Raw genomic sequence first — 15465 nt, 5'->3', positions numbered from 1 at the left:
GTGCAGGAAGGCACGTCGTATAAGAAGGACCGGAGAGTCGTAGCGGACTCCTTGCTGTCTACCCCCAGAAAGTGGACAGGTATGATCTGGAAGGCAGGTAGGATGCAGGGTTCGATGTCCCAGCGTGTGGTGTGCAAGTCTTTGAGGTTAAACTCACATTACGTAACACACTGGTGAGGCCTCGCCTGGTGTGCTATATTCAGTTTTGGTCTTCGTATTACAGTGGAACCTCGAGATACGATCACCTCTGTATACGAGAAATTGAAAATACGAGGAAAGTATGAGCGAAAAATTCAGATCTAAATACGAGCATTGGCTCACGTAACGAGCCACGAGCCAGGCTGTGGGTATAGCTCGCGGCTTAGCGAGGGGGCGTGGTAGCTGTAGCGAGCCACAGGGCGATCTGCGGTGTCTGCGTTTCTCACCTAAGTGCACAGGTGGGATACTGCCCACATCCATGATTTGTCCTGTGGCTGATGGGCTGGGCAGGGTTGCCACCCGTCCTTTAAAATACGGAATCGTCCCGTATTTGAGAATGAAATTGCGCGTCCCGTTTTGAATCAATACGTATGCGTCCCTTATTTTTTTGTATTAAAAGTGGTAACCCTAGCAGCTGCCATGTCTTCCCCGCATATATAGAGAAGCGCGAGCCAGTTAAGGGGGAGAAGAAGTAAAAGAAAAGAGAGGAGAGGAGAGAGAACGGAGGTTGCAGGAGGAGGCAGGAATCCGCAGCAGTAGGAAGTCGGTGCGAGAGAGCGAGCGAGTACAGGCTCGCGTGTAGCTGAACAGGCGAGCCAAACAGCTGAAGCAGGACGGTGTAGAGAAGGTCAGCTGCATTAAGTGTCTCGCCTGTTGCAGAGCCCGCATGGGAGAAGCAGGTGAGACGCTAACAGAGAAGAAGCACCGGGGATTGTCATCTGTTTTTTGAAGACTGCTTCCTGTTGACGTTTTAACCTCGTGTTAAAGGATTGTTATTCTTATGTACTTTAAACCTCCACTTCACAACTGTTTTAAGGATTAAAGATTTATTGAATGCTCTACTGCACTTTGGACACCTGTTTTGATTCTTTTAATAATCAGTTATATTATTTACCAGTGTTATTTATTAAAGGTAGACTACAGTATATATAATTTATCAGTGTTATTTGTTAGGAAAATTGATTTTTATGTTAATATATTTGGGATGCGGAACGGATTAACTGGATTTCCATTATTTTCAATGGGGACGTTTGTTCTAGATACGAGAAATTCGCTATACAAGCTCAGTGCTGGAACGAATTAAACTCGTATCTAGAGGTTCCACTGTACAAAGAAAGACAAAGCAGCACAAGAGGAAGAACAAGGAAGAGCACTTGGGCTACCTAATTCATGACCATGGAGCACAACTGAGGAGAAAAGGCTGAAGAAGTCGTATCAAGTGAACATTGAAATATGACGGGATTGAGAACGCTAACGGGACGTTAAGTTATATAGCGCCCCCTAGATGTGTGGTGTACAAGTCAAGGGAGGCCGCACTTTAACTAGATAACGTACTGGTGAGGCCTCATCTGGAGTACTGTGTTCAGTTTTGGGTTCCAAATTTGAAAATAAAGACAGAGCAGCACAAGAGAAAGTCCAGAGAGGAGAGACCGGGCTAACTCCAGGACTAAAGGGGCTGAGCTCTGACGAGAGATCGAAGGAGTTGAACCCTTTCAGTTTAAGCAAACGGAGGTGAAATAATTGACCAGGGGATCCCGGGCTGGTGCTTTAAAGTAAACACCTTGAAGAACCTGGGGACACAGAGCAGAGCTTACACAGAGGACCACAGATGCGTGAAATAAACCACCAAGTGGGGAGTTGGAGAGCAGGACTTTAGGTTCTGGCTCAGGTTTGTTAGGCTGAATGGTCGGGATTTCTAACATTCTATGGAGTTCTTGGTTTTGCTCCTTGCCTATGCTTGTTGTGTTCTGATGTGGAAAACCAAACAGTCACAGGAGTGTACCGTAACAAGCATGACGTGATCCACCCGATGAGCAGCACTGTGAGGACTCCTGTGGCATTTGGATGTCGATTGTTTAGATCCGTCCACACCATGGGGCCAGGGAGTAGTGATGGCTTTAATTATGATTGGCACGTGTGAGTAAGAACTTCTTCAGACCCTGAACACGTGACAAGGACCCTGCTTACCTGTACCGCCAGCTTGCTGTGATGACACCAGGCAGGTGGCCTTCAGAACTGTCCCTAATTCTGGGTGGCACAGATTCAGCAAGGCACTGGACACATTCCTTAGTACCAACTGAGCATTGTTTAAATGCCACAGCCTGAGTCATCCCTCTATGACCGCAGTGTCCCCATCTTCTGATAGCTACCTCAAGCATGTGAACAAGCTCAAATCCTCTCCAACTGGTTTCCTGAACCTGACGATGAGTTCACGGGACTCCAATGGCCTCCACAGTCACCAGACCTCAGTCCAGTAGAGCACCTTTAATATTTGGTGGAACAGGAGAGTCACATTATGGAGGTGCAGAGACCAAGTGATGTTGTCACGTCAATTAGGACCAAAGTCTAGGAACTCATTGTCAGGTTCAGGAAACCAGTTGGAGAGGATTTGAGCTTGTTGACATGCTTGAGGTAGCTATCAGAAGATGGGGACACTGTGGTCATAGAAGGATGGACGTGGTCAGTGACAAGACTCAGGCTGTGGCATTTAAACGATGCTCAGTTGGTACTAAGGGGCTCAAAGTGTGCCAAGGATATACCCCCCCCCCCCCACACACCATTACACCACCAACGGCAGTCTGAACTGTTGGTACATGGCAGAATGGTCCCTGCTTTCATGTTGTTGACCCCAAATTCTGAGCCCACCATCTGCATGTTGCAGATGACTTTGAGACTCCTCAGACCAGGTGACATTTTTCCAGTCATCTTTTGTCCAGTTTTGGTGACCCTGTGTGAATTGTTGCCTGCTGTTAGCTGACAGGAGTGTCGCCCACTGTGGTCTCCTGCTGCTGTAGCCCACCTGCTTCAAGGTGTGACGTGTCCAGAGCTGCATGTCTCACTTGTAACAAGTGCTTATTTGAGTTCCTGTTGCCTTTCCATCAGCTCGAGCCACCCTGGCCATTCTCCTCTAACCACTGGCATCACCAAGGCAGAGAACTGCCACTTGCTCACTGATGGTTTCCCTTTTTCAGACCACTCTCTGTAAACTTGGATGGCTGTGGGTGACAATCCCAGTAGACCAGCAATTTGTGAAATCCTCAGAGCAGGCCGTCTGGCACCAACAGCCATGTCACTCGCGCTCAAAGTCACTTCAGTCCCCTTTCTGATGTTTGGTTTGAACTTCAGCAGGTGGTCTTGATGAGGTCTACAGGCCATAATGCTGCCATGTGATTGGCTGATTAGAGACTTGTGTTAACAAGCAGGTGTACCTAATAAAGTGGCCGGTGAGTGTCTATAATCTGCTGTTCTGTAATATTTGTTCGTCTGATTGGCAGCTCGGTGATGGACGCTGTCCCTGAATCTACTGGTGTGAGTGCCAGTGGCCAGAAGGAGGGCCTGAGACCAGCAGCTGTGCAGGATGGCTGAGCTCTTTGCCAATCCTGTGGGCCTTCCTCAGTCGGGGAGTGTTGTGTCTGACCTAGCAGATGGCAGCTGGGGTCCAGTCGTAGTCAGTGTCGCCTTCACCACCCTCTTGAGCTGAGCAGGTGCCAATCTAGGATGTGAAGCCAGTGACGATGGACTCCGCTGTGCACCTGTAGAAGTTTGTAGGGAAAGAAAATGTCGGCTGCCCTCAGACATCCGAGGAAGCGGAGGCACTGGTATGCCACTTGGACAAGAGACGTGATGTGTTGTGCCCACTTGAGCTCCTCAGCAATGGTTACTCTTCGAACATTTCGAGCCGCTCTCCTTCTTCACTGCATATCCCCGCCAATGTAGATGGCAGTGTAGTCTTGGCTTCTTCGTGAGGACGTCTCTGACCTGCTCCTTGGTGTTGCTGGTCAGGTGGTCGTCCTGGCACCACCGAGTCCACCTTTTCTCTGTAGGCCGTCTTGTCATCATTGGGTGATGAGGCTTGCAATGGCAGTAGCATCGGCTAATTTAACAATGGTGCTGACGCAGAGTTTATCCACACGGTCGTGTTGGGGAGCTTGGCACGTGACTCTGTGGAACGCCAGTGTTGGAGGTCAGCGTGGAGGACCTGCACAAGCTTGAAATGAGGGGACTGGGGTTGCACACTTGGTTTGACTTCATCTTGCCTTGAGCGCTTTGTTGTTTCTGTGCCCACTTTGTTGTGTCGTCGGTCACTTGTGGTCCTCTCTGCTTCAGTCTGCACGTTGTAGTGGTGTCTGATCAAACTGGAGTGCTGCACCACCAGGATAAGGAGCCCCCCAGCCAGACATTCTAGCTGTCATGGTGTCTTGGCTGGATAAGTGAGCTTGCAGTGAATGAAAGAAGCGAGCGAGTGGTCCGTGGGCATTGTGGGTGCCCATTACTTTGCTCGTTGGGTTCTCCTTTCAGGTCCTTCCTCTGTCCACTCTACGTTAGCCTTTAATCGATAGTTAAATGCCATCATCTACGGTGTCCTCTGACTCCTTGTCAAGTGTGCCACAGGAGGAAGAATCAAATCGCCGTCTCCTTCGTATCGCACGTCACGAGTGACAATGAACAGAAAGTGGTGGGTTACGATGTGGTGGTGATATTTTCACAAAAACAAAGCCCCCAAGCCAGCAGTCATTTGGGGCAATTATGGTGCAATCTCGAGATGAATTGCGCAGCCAAAGACAATCACAGCAGACATTTGGTTTCTTCCCACAAATGAGCACGTTGTCGCTGTGCGTGAGCGGGCATGTAACAGAGCCCAGGGGCTGAGGCCGTCTGCTATCTAATGACAGGCTGTGCCAAGTCTCAAGTAGCTGCTGCTCGTGCCGTCTTTGCTTACTCCATTTTGTAAGCCTTAGGCTTCAATTTGATTTCTCCGATCCAAGCAGTCTGAAGGTCCTGTGGAGTTCTTCTGTAAAGATTAATCTCAAACGGGACATTGTAGGGGTCCTCCAACTCGGCCCTGGGGACGGACCCACCGTGGCTGCAGGGTTTTGTTCCAGTCAGATTCGTAATCCGTTTTAACACCCGATGGCACTGAGCTCATTTCATCAGCTGCCGTTTCCTTTTCCTCTTCTCGTATTCTGGCACTGAGATTTGTACGTTTATGAGACGTGTAGAACGGTTTGTGTGTTTGTTAGAGACTTCAATGTGTGACCCTCTTTGGTTGATTTCTTTCCATTTTGCCCTTTCTCTGTGCATTTGCTCCCTTCATTGTATCTTAATAGGCCGCAAGTACTTTAGCGTCAGGCCCACTGATTAGTGAATAAGGGATTAATGAAATAGTTACCTGCGTAAGTAGAATGAAATTTAATAAACGGGGGTGTCCAGCTCTGGCCTGGTGGGCCGCAGCGGCTGCAGCTTTTCATTCTCTTTTCCTAATCAGTTTCCACTGCTAGTTAAATTCGTCTTCCTTTCATTTCCATAGCCCCCAGTTTTTAAGGATTCGCTCCTCTGAATTGATTTTTTCTTCATGAAATGAGACGTGAGACGAGCAGCTAAACTGGGATTTCAAACTCCAGCCGATCTCGTAATGAGGAGCTGATTATTCTCTCTGCCCATTAAACTCGTTCTTTAATTCCACGACTTGTCGCTGCTCTCATTCTGCCACAGCAGACTTTCCCAGAACTCTTTTGAGTTTTCTGGTTTTTCTAAGAACGCCACCAGAATGTGTTGGTGACCTGAGAGATCAGCCTTACCGAGACCCTCACCTTCCTTTACTTTCAGTTATTGTGTGGTGGGCACCGCTGAGCTGCTCACGTGGCAGCTTGTTTTGGGTCTCATTATTGTTTGGCTGCTTATTAAGGAAGAAGAGACAACTGAGGGGCCGGAGTCAAGTTAAGTAAAACTAAGCAGCAAAAACTGGTCACTAATGAAGAAGATGGTTAGAATGAAAACCTGCAGCCACTGCGGCCCTCCAGGACCGGAGTACGACACCCCTGCTCTGTTATAGGAAAAAATCCTTCGACGCGATGAGACTTTTGCCTTGAGATTTTTTCAAGTCCCGCCATCCTCTCAAACATTTTCAAACGAGGAAGTCGAGCGAATTAACGGCAAAATTGTCGATCGTTTACATGGCAAATTGGTGAAATGCGGATCAACAGACTCTGCTGAGACAGTTGGTGGTGATGGTGAGGAAGATGAAAACATCAACATACAATATCACGAAGAATAGCGACAACCGTTAACACCGTCGGGTCTTCCACCGCACGAAGTACTGTTGACAGAAGGACGTATCGTAATGTATGTCTGAGTGATGGGCTATGCAATGGGACAGGAGCAGTTGTATTCAAAATTGGGCGAACAATTCTGACGTGGAAAACTTTAACAGGTGACAAGAAAGGTCATGTAGTCCATGTAACATGAGACAGCAAAGGAGATCTCGAGATGCCATTCGTATTTAAATGTTTACAGTTTCCCATTAGAATCGCTTTGGCAAAGACGGTTAACAAGTCACAGGGACAAACATTCAAAGAAATGAAATTCACTGGCGGGCAGTTATACGTGGCGTTGATGCTTATGTAACACTTCCCATGAAAATAAAAATCTGTTTACATTGCACATCCGCATCCAAATACGCGAGCGACAGAACCACAAAGAGGCTGGCACACAGCACTGGCACAGGGGGTTGGCAAGTGAAGGAAGGAGGGGGCAGAGCCCCCTAGATGTTAAAAAGGGAAAATAATACATGACCCCCCCCCATAACTGCTTAGTGCAGTGCTTCCCAAACTCAGTCCTGGGGACCCCCTGTGGCTGCAGGTTTTTGTTCACAATCGTTGATAATAATCGATAACAACTGATCTCATTTAATTAGCTGCTCCTTTTTATCCTTCTCTTATTCTGTATTCAGGAGAACACAACAGTGTGGTTTTTATGTGTAGAAGACATTTAGAAATGTTTGTCTTTAAAGCTATAAACTCTCTCTTCTGTTGTTCTCCTCTTTTTCCCGTGTAGTTTGCTCCCTTCATTTACCCCCAATAGTGACGCCAGCATAGCAGACACCCGGGATGATGAAGGCTGCAGTGACGCCAGGGTCAGGCCTGCTAATTAGTAAAAGAACCAAATCAATTACCAGGACACCTAGGAGAGTAGAAAGAGAATGAAAATACCGTTAATGACTTAAATCTTCATATTCCCCATTTACAGTAACTGCTTATTACATTTTAATAAACATCAACCAAACTTCATTTGAAACTGAGAAATAACAACTCACTAAATTAGGCCAAGAGTCCAATGAGAAACAGGAGCTGCTGGGAACACAAACCTGTCTGGGAAGCACTGGCGTAATACGCTTTAATACAGTCGTGTGAGCCCCTCTTCATTCTGTGGATTTTTGTTTCTCATTGGCTGAGCTTCCAAAACAGCAACTTCCTTTTAATATCTGACATGCCTTATGGAAACAGTAGTGACAGTAAGTTGATTGGATTAACAGAAAATATACAATATGCATCATCACAAAATTAGACAGGTGCATAAATGTGGGCCCCCTAACAGAGATATGACATCAGTACTTAGTTCAAATCTAACAGCCGCTAGACGCTGTCCTCCAATAGCCTCTGATGAGTGTCTGATTCTGGATGGAGGTCTTGACCATTGTTCATACCAAATCTCTCCAGTTCAATTCAATTTGATGGACAGCCTGCTTCAAACCATCCATCCATCCATTTTCCAACCCACTGAATCCGAACACAGGATCACGGGGGTCTGCTGGAGCCAATCCCAGCCAACACAGGGCACAAGGCAGGAACCAATCCCGGGCAGGGTGCCAACCCACCGCAGGACACACACAAACGGGCCAATTTTGAATCGCCAATCCACCTAACCTGCATGTCTTTGGACTGTGGGAGGAAACCCACACAGACACGGGGAGAACATGCAAACTCCACGCAGGGAGGACCTGGGAAGCGAACCTCAGGTCTCCCAACTGCGAGGCAGCAGCGCTACCCACTGCACCACCGTGCTGCCCTCACTAAAAATCTTAGTTCAGAGAACACAGCAGTACTCCTAGGAGATGACAGACATCCCACTGTTATCTTTATTGTTGAAAGGAGAGTCAATTATTATGCAGGCTCAGAGGGGGGCACACACTTTTTCATATGACTGTAATTATATTTATTTTTTTATTTATTTTTACCAAACTTAGTTTTTTTTTTATAAATTTTATTGATTTTATTGTAATCATTCCATACAAATAGATGAGTTTTTACAAAATATAGGATTGAAACCAAATCATCTTAGTTTAGTTAGTTTTCTAATTTCTAGATTATTCCCAAAACACAGAATCTGGGAAGTTCACTTGATTAGCCCAGGAGTCTCAATGAAAAACAGAACCTGCAGCCACCGTGTGAGAAGGCCTGGGACCTTGTTCTGTGACAATCATAGTGACTGGTGACTACATGTAAGTGCACTCCAGGAGTCCAGTGCTCTTGTAAAGATGACCTCTCCTCTTGTCTTCATGTGCAGGATGAAGTCAGGCACCTTCCTCAGCACGGGATTCTTCAGTTTAATCCTGGCAATGGACATTTGTGAGAACATCAGCGTCTATGGAATGGTGGACCAAGGATACTGCAGGTAATGAGGTCAGAATTGGCAGGTCTGGCAGACACCAGCTGGTGTGGTGGGCACGACTTCAGTGCACGTCAGGCTAACACAATGGCATGTGTGGCTGCTGTGTTCTCTGAGCTGAAAGAATGAGGTCATGAAGTTTACATTTACATCATTTAGCAGACGCTCTTATCCAGAGCGACTTACAACAGTGTTTAGTAGTCTACGACTGTTCTTCAGTCTTTAAGGCTAGGATTAAATCTACTGTCATTAAACAAGTTACCGCTGACCAAGTTGTACACAAAACCTGCTAGAAGAAAATAATAGTAAGTTGTTAGTACAAAAATTTTTTTTTTTTTGAGAAAAAGGGTAGAAAAAAAGTATGGGGACTTTAGTCCAAGTGCTGTTGAAAGGACATGGACAATGGATGGGGGGGGTGGCAGCGGTGGCCCTCACAGGTGGCGCAGTGGTAGTGCTGCTGCTGCTGCTTTGCAGTAAGGAGACTGTGGTAGATTGTGGGTTCGCTTCCCGGTTCCTCCCTGTGTGGATAGCGCTTTGAGTACTGAGAAAAGCGCTATATAAATGTAATGAATTATTATTATTATTATTATCAAATGGTATTAGACAACATGCAGTCGATGTGAGTGGAAAACGCGTTCAACTTGAGTTTGTAAAGCACAGCGTCTTAGACAACAGAAAGTTTCAAAGTTCAGAGAGTAGAATAGAATTTTAATAAAGAAAGCGGGCGGACTCTTTCACTCCATCGTCAAAACGTGTCACCCCAATGACTGCACTTGGGATCTTGTCACCTTGAGGATGTCTGATGCCATGACGGCCTCACAACTGTCCGGCACAGTTTCAGATTTCCAGAATATTCTGTCTTTGCTGCATTTTAACAGCCAAACTGCGTGCCACCTGACAGCATTGGGTGGCAAGTTGAGCCGCCATGCCAGCCTGCCCTTTTCCATTCTGTTGTGGTCCTGGAGAGGCGAGCCTCTGCGCTGTTTGTGCAGTCCAGACCACCTGCTTTCCTAGTGGCCACCTTTTCTACATTGCTTGTCAGCTTTAACACACACACACACACACACTGAGTGACTTGTGTTGGCATTTTCTGTACCCATTTGTAGGGCACTATTACTGACTTAGAGGGGATGGATGGCACACGCTGCATCTCTCCTTGACTCGTTAAGATTACGTAAATGAAGGCTGTGACTGAACAGTACTGGAAAACATGAAGTGCGATGCCAGCCTAAGGCTATTAGGGTACAGAGATGGCAGATTAGGTGGCACTCTGCTACATCAAAGATGTCTGAAGTAAGGCGGTCGTTTTGCTTTTCATCAAATGTGTTTGGGTTGCGGTTCTTACTTTGTGTACCACAGTAGAAGAATTTGACATTTCTAAGGTAACATAAAACATGCGACGCTGCCATGCTACCCAGTGTGCCCCCCCAAGTCCTGGCACTGCAGAGTTTGCACTTTTTTTCCCCGGTCTCAGTAGTTTGTTCTCTTGGTGACACTGAATGGGCTCGTGGTAAGTGTGTTGGTGATGGACTTGGCACCCCGTTCAGGCCTGGGTCCCACTTTGTGCCCTGGCTCCCTACTGCCACAAATGGGATAAGCAGGGTAGAAAATGTTTTTGGATGCATTTTCCCAAGTTGACTTTTCAATTAAATTGCACTTGTGGGCTTTGTGTAAACTCTGATGGCCGAGCCGCAGAGTGCCAGTGTGCTGCGTGTTGGACAGCAGATGTGTGAGGAAGACTGGCCTCTGTACACGGGCACTGCGGACCCCCACGGACAATGAGAGGGAGAGCCTGACGCTGGCAGGTTTGAGATGTGCCCTTTCAAGCTGTTAATCTGATTTGAAGAACTCGCTGCCATCCAACAGCGGGCGGTTACACAGGGCCACCGTCGTACTGAAGGCTTGCATGTTGCCACTTTGGCGCTACAAATCACTAGACGGTCAACACACGTCTCGACAATATCCAGAATTAAAAGTTGTTTTTCCGTTTTAACAAGCAGTGCCAGGTTGATTTATTCCAACAGTGCCAACTTCTGTTTAAACAAGCACCCTCAAATATAAGTAAGTGAATAAACGTCTACAAGTTAGAATTGCTTCTTACAAACACGTTGTGCCCAGGATGTAGAAAGTGTGGCTGATTGGTCCAAGCGGCTTCATTATTTAAACTTTTTACATTTTCTGAAATGTTTTTCTTTATTGATTGACGACATCCTGCACTCATTTTAGGGGGAAGACAAACCCACCTGTCATGTAACTACATTTAGGTGTGTGTGCCATCCTGCTGTCTCCTCACTTGGCATGTGAGGAGTGTCAGATGTTTTGTCGTCCTCGAGTTCTCGTTAACCGTGGTCTCCGTGAGACTCCAAGTGTTCAGCCAGCACGCGCATGCCTGTTCGGCTCACTGATTATGGGATCTCGGGTAACGCTCCAGTAGGCATTGGCGTGGCACCTTTGTTGAAGATGACACTGTAGGAGGGCTTGGCTTCTTCTGGTGAACCCCAGCACTCCCACTGCGGTTCGAATGCCCACCTCCATGCTGGGCAGCGGCCTGTGGGGCTCTCAAACCGTCCTCCCTGTGTAAAGCTGCATGCCCAGGGATGTCCCATGATGCCCCTTGTCTGAGCTGAATTTGGGTACTTGGTGGGCTCCCCTCTGCTGAAGCCCCTGCCCCCATGAGTGCTTTCTCAGTTTTTGGCCGGTGGCCTTCACCTCGGACCCGGTGAAGTGGGATGGGAACGACTTTGATGATTTTTTTGCTTTCTCCTCTTTCCTTAGTCAAGCCAATCATTCTTCGGTGCCTTACCATTACTACGAGAAGGCGAAGCTCAACGAGTGCCTGATGTACAACACGCACGAGAGAGCGGCTAAAGGAGGCCATCGGTTCATCACGGAGAAGGCCATTTTCGCCAAGTGGGCCATGCACAGAAAGAAGATGACGTTTTCACAGCCTTCTTGGCCAGAGCTGGGAGGTCCCTTACTGTGAGCAGAAGATGGCGACTGGACCTTCTCTGTCCTAAGAGATTCTGTGCCTTCCGTGGACCTGAGGTAGAGGGGCTTTTTCTGAAGCACTTTATATTTATTTGTCCTCTCACTGCAGGTCCACACCAACACTGTTTACAGGGGCCGCTCGCTGGCCTTTTCAGGGTCCAAAGCGACTTCCACGTTTATCAACAGTGTTCATCGTCACCTACTTCACTTTCTTTATTGGTGCTCACTTTTATATTCAGTATTTGAAACTTGGACTTTTGTGCATCTGATTGAATGTCCGCACACACACAGACACACACACAGACACACACACCATGTTACATCTTACCCAAGTGTAGTGTCATCACGTCATCTTTACTGCTGGGGCAGACCAGAGAGTCCTCTCAGGGTGGGCCGTGTGTGTACAGCTCAGGCCGGGGGGCTTCAGCAGGTCAACACACCCACCTGTGCCACCATTTGAGTCTCTTTATAAACAGTTCATTATGCCACACTCTGTACTGGCATGGCATCACAATAAAAGAGGTGCTCGGAAAATGGACGCCGTTATGTACTTGATGGTCTGAGAGTAGCACTTCGGTAAAGCGGCTGGGTGACATCGTTGGGCAAAGAAAGGGGAGTCGGGGGGCTGTTTCTCAGTGTTTTAAACTGTAAAGTATATTTTGATTGCATGAGTTGAGTGCCAGGTGACACGGTGGCTCCATGAAGACACTGAGGTTCATGCCATACGTGTTCCCTGTGTGGGGTTTGCATGCTCACCCCGTGTCTGTGTGGCTTTCCTCCCACAGTCCAAACACATGCCAGTTAGGTCACTCGGCCCCCGTGTGTGTGTGTGTGTGGGTTTGCCTTGTGCCCAATGCTTGTTGGGAGAGGTGCCAGCTGCCCCGCCCCCCTGTCCTGAATGAGCAGGTTAGGAAGATGGCTGGCTGGCTACTTTGGTTCTAGCGCCCACTTTTACTGCAGTCAGTGTCCCCGTCGGTCCCTCTCATTGATGTCACTGCTTAACTCACTTGTCATTTTTCTTATTCCGCATTCAAAGCAGAAGTCGAGTTGGATTAAGATGTTGTAAGACATCACTTGAAATGCTTAGCTCTTTTGTTTCTTATCAGTTCACCTTTTCTGTCCACTTTGCTCCCTTGAGTGACAAGTGACATGGAGTGCTGAGGGTCAGCGAGACCCTCGGTAAACCGCGGGCGCCTTAAATGAGCAGAAGTGATGAGAATCCACTCAGTCGGCAAGAGAAGGTCCTGCTGTGAGACTCGTTTGTGTTTGCTGAACTCGCACTAAATCTGTGTGACATTGGATGAAGTCGACGTCCGCTTCTGTTTCTAGCGCCTTTAAATAATCCAAATGAAGTTCTGTGCAGTTCATTAGGATAACAATAATAATAATAATAATGATAATAATAAAACACCGCAATTTACAAATGTAAAAGTGAAACAATCAAAATACACGGAAATAAAAACACAAACGAAAGAAAGAACCGCAAGCAACACTCCTGGCCTGGCCTGCTGGCCTCGTGCCACTTCAGGGGTCTTTGCTGGCTTTGTTTCCACCTCCAGGTCCTTTTGGTTTCAATCCACACAGCAAACTGTCAAGTGTAGTGGAGGTAACAATGAAGACCCCCGGGGGTCTCGTGGACGTCTTCCATTGGGCGGTCTGGGGAAACGTCGCAATGGTGGCACTCAGCAGGATGAGTGGTGCCTGTGCCATAGGGCGAGACACCTGAACCCTGCGTAAGGCGCCTGTGCTGAGCCCCCTCGGTGTAAATAAAGGAGCCCTTGGGTCATCCTGTGCTGCTTTATTGAAGTGACAATCAGCTCTGCGATCGATCGATTGATTATTTAACGAGGGGGAGATCCTGTTGACGAGACCAGCCGTGTGATGTGTACGTCCTGAGCGAGGTGATTACCTGATAAGTGGGGGCACACGTGACAGCGATGTGGTGCAGGAAGGGCATCTACAGAAGATGGCAGGCTCCAGTGAGGGCACAGTGTGAACGTCACCAGGTGACTTTGCCTTCGCTATACGCCTGCCTACCGTATGATGCAGAAGACAACTTTGAGCGGACTCCCCACTGGAATGTCCGGTTTAAGCAATAAAGCAGAGGCAGGAGAAAGCGTCGGTCGTTACTCTTGGTCTAAATCGTACGTATCGTGTTAGCGAGAGCGTCCTCGGCCCTCATTTATACAATCCATGGATTTGGTCACTCCTCAAAACAAAAGAAGGAATTCATTACGGAATCAGAAAAGGGACTGGTTACACCGGACGTGACAAACGTTGATCCCTTCGATGGCCACAGTTGACCCCGTGCACTAGCGTGATTGAAAGTCCCGTTAGCGTAGGACGTCTGTGACTTTTCAAGTGGATTATTTTTAAGAGATGTGTTCATCCTGTTCAAAGCTGACCCTCCGGCTGGGACGTTGGATATCTCTGGTCCACGGTCCTGGATTAGCTGTGAACCCCCCAGTCTCACTGAGATGGCACAGGTGGTGAACCAGCTGAGGGGAGGGAAGGCTGTAGGGATCTGTGGTATCCAGGTGAACTTCTCCAGGCTGGTGGCAAGGCTGTCCTTCTGGCATTGCCAGCAATCTTTGCTTCTATTTGGGAGACTGGCATCATCCCACCTGACTGGAAAACAAGACTTGTCATCCCTATCTGGAAAGGGAAGGGTGACCAACTGGATTGGGAGGACTACGGGGGATCACACTGCTCTTGGTGCTGGGTGAGGTCCTCACTAGGGCAGGGGTGTGGGGTCCAGCGGTGGTGGGGCATCTGTTGGTGAAGAGAGATTCACTGATCTTGACTGTGCTGACGATGATGCTGTGATCTTCATAGTCAATGGAGGATCTGAGTGTCTGGACTTGCGAGGGTCCTGATAAAAACCAACAGCCAGGCCTTTAATGACCTCTTGGGCACGGCCATCAGTGGTGTGTCTGTCTGCGGACAGAGTGTTGACCTCGTCATCGAGAGGTTTACTGACCTCGGCAGTGACATTCATGTGACTCTCCCTATGAAGTCAGTAGACGGACTGGGAGAGCATGGGGGGGTCATGAGGTCGCTGGAAAGGGGTGTGTGGCGCTCCCTATATCTGCAAAATGACGAAGGTCCAAGTCTTTAGAGTCCTGGTGCCCCCTGTTTGTGAGACATGGGCGTTATCCAGTGACCTGAGACGAAGACTGGACTCCTGTGTCTCATCGGAGAATCCTTGGGGGGCCGCTGGTTTGACTTTGTGTTGCCCACCGAGTCCCGAATGAGGCACATGACTTGCATTGTGAGGGAGTGTCAGTTATGGCACTACGGCCATGTGGCACCATTACCCGAGGGTGATCCTCATTGTTGAGTGGCTGGACCAGGCCAAGGGGATGCCCACGTAACACCTGGCTGCGGCAGGTAGAGGGTGGGATTAGACCGCATGTCTGCCTGGGGGGGTTGCCAACCGGGATCCCGAGCTGTTTTGTCGTATGGTGGGTGCGGCGATGTGCTGTACCAGTGCAGGCTCCCCACCTGTCTTCATGGTTTGTGGTCTCCTTTATGATCCACTTGGGTACATCGACAGGAGACTTTGGACTAAGCGTTACAATAGGACAATAGTTACACCTTAAAAGAGAAGTTCCTCTTACGTTTTATAGATATCTGCTTCAACTAAAATGCGTTTCTCATAGTGAATAATAAAATAAAATAAGCTCAGCTCTGCCCATGCGAAGTGCACGTTGGGCCCGCTCTTATCTTACTAACTCGCGTCTGCCATCGTTAAGAAGGTGTTGTCCATGTTCACTTCGCAGTCTTTGTTAACATCGATGAGTCCACAGCGTGCCTGTCACGTTTCGGGTGTCA

The 15465-nt window shown here is 48.1% G+C and overlaps 1 protein-coding gene across 2 annotated transcripts in view; it reads left to right on the top strand.

Annotated features, from left to right (window-relative positions):
* The window catches only part of st6galnac4 (ST6 (alpha-N-acetyl-neuraminyl-2,3-beta-galactosyl-1,3)-N-acetylgalactosaminide alpha-2,6-sialyltransferase 4), a 29843-nt gene extending 17766 nt beyond the window's left edge, over nucleotides 1-12077 (top strand). For both annotated transcript variants that reach the window (XM_028809054.2, XM_051931618.1), the window contains exons 6-7: nucleotides 8542-8649; nucleotides 11419-12077. In XM_028809054.2, coding sequence (XP_028664887.2) covers nucleotides 8542-8649; nucleotides 11419-11626 — 316 coding nt within the window. In that variant the 3' untranslated portion in view covers nucleotides 11627-12077. The remainder of the gene's footprint in view (nucleotides 1-8541; nucleotides 8650-11418) is intronic.
* Nucleotides 12078-15465: the final 3388 nt, after the last annotated feature.

This window comes from Erpetoichthys calabaricus, chromosome 9, assembly GCF_900747795.2.
Source record: "Erpetoichthys calabaricus chromosome 9, fErpCal1.3, whole genome shotgun sequence".
In the NCBI taxonomy this organism is placed as follows: Eukaryota; Metazoa; Chordata; class Cladistia; order Polypteriformes; family Polypteridae; genus Erpetoichthys; species Erpetoichthys calabaricus.
Note: the sequence above shows the minus strand (reverse complement) of the source record. Positions and strands in the feature narration are given on the sequence as shown.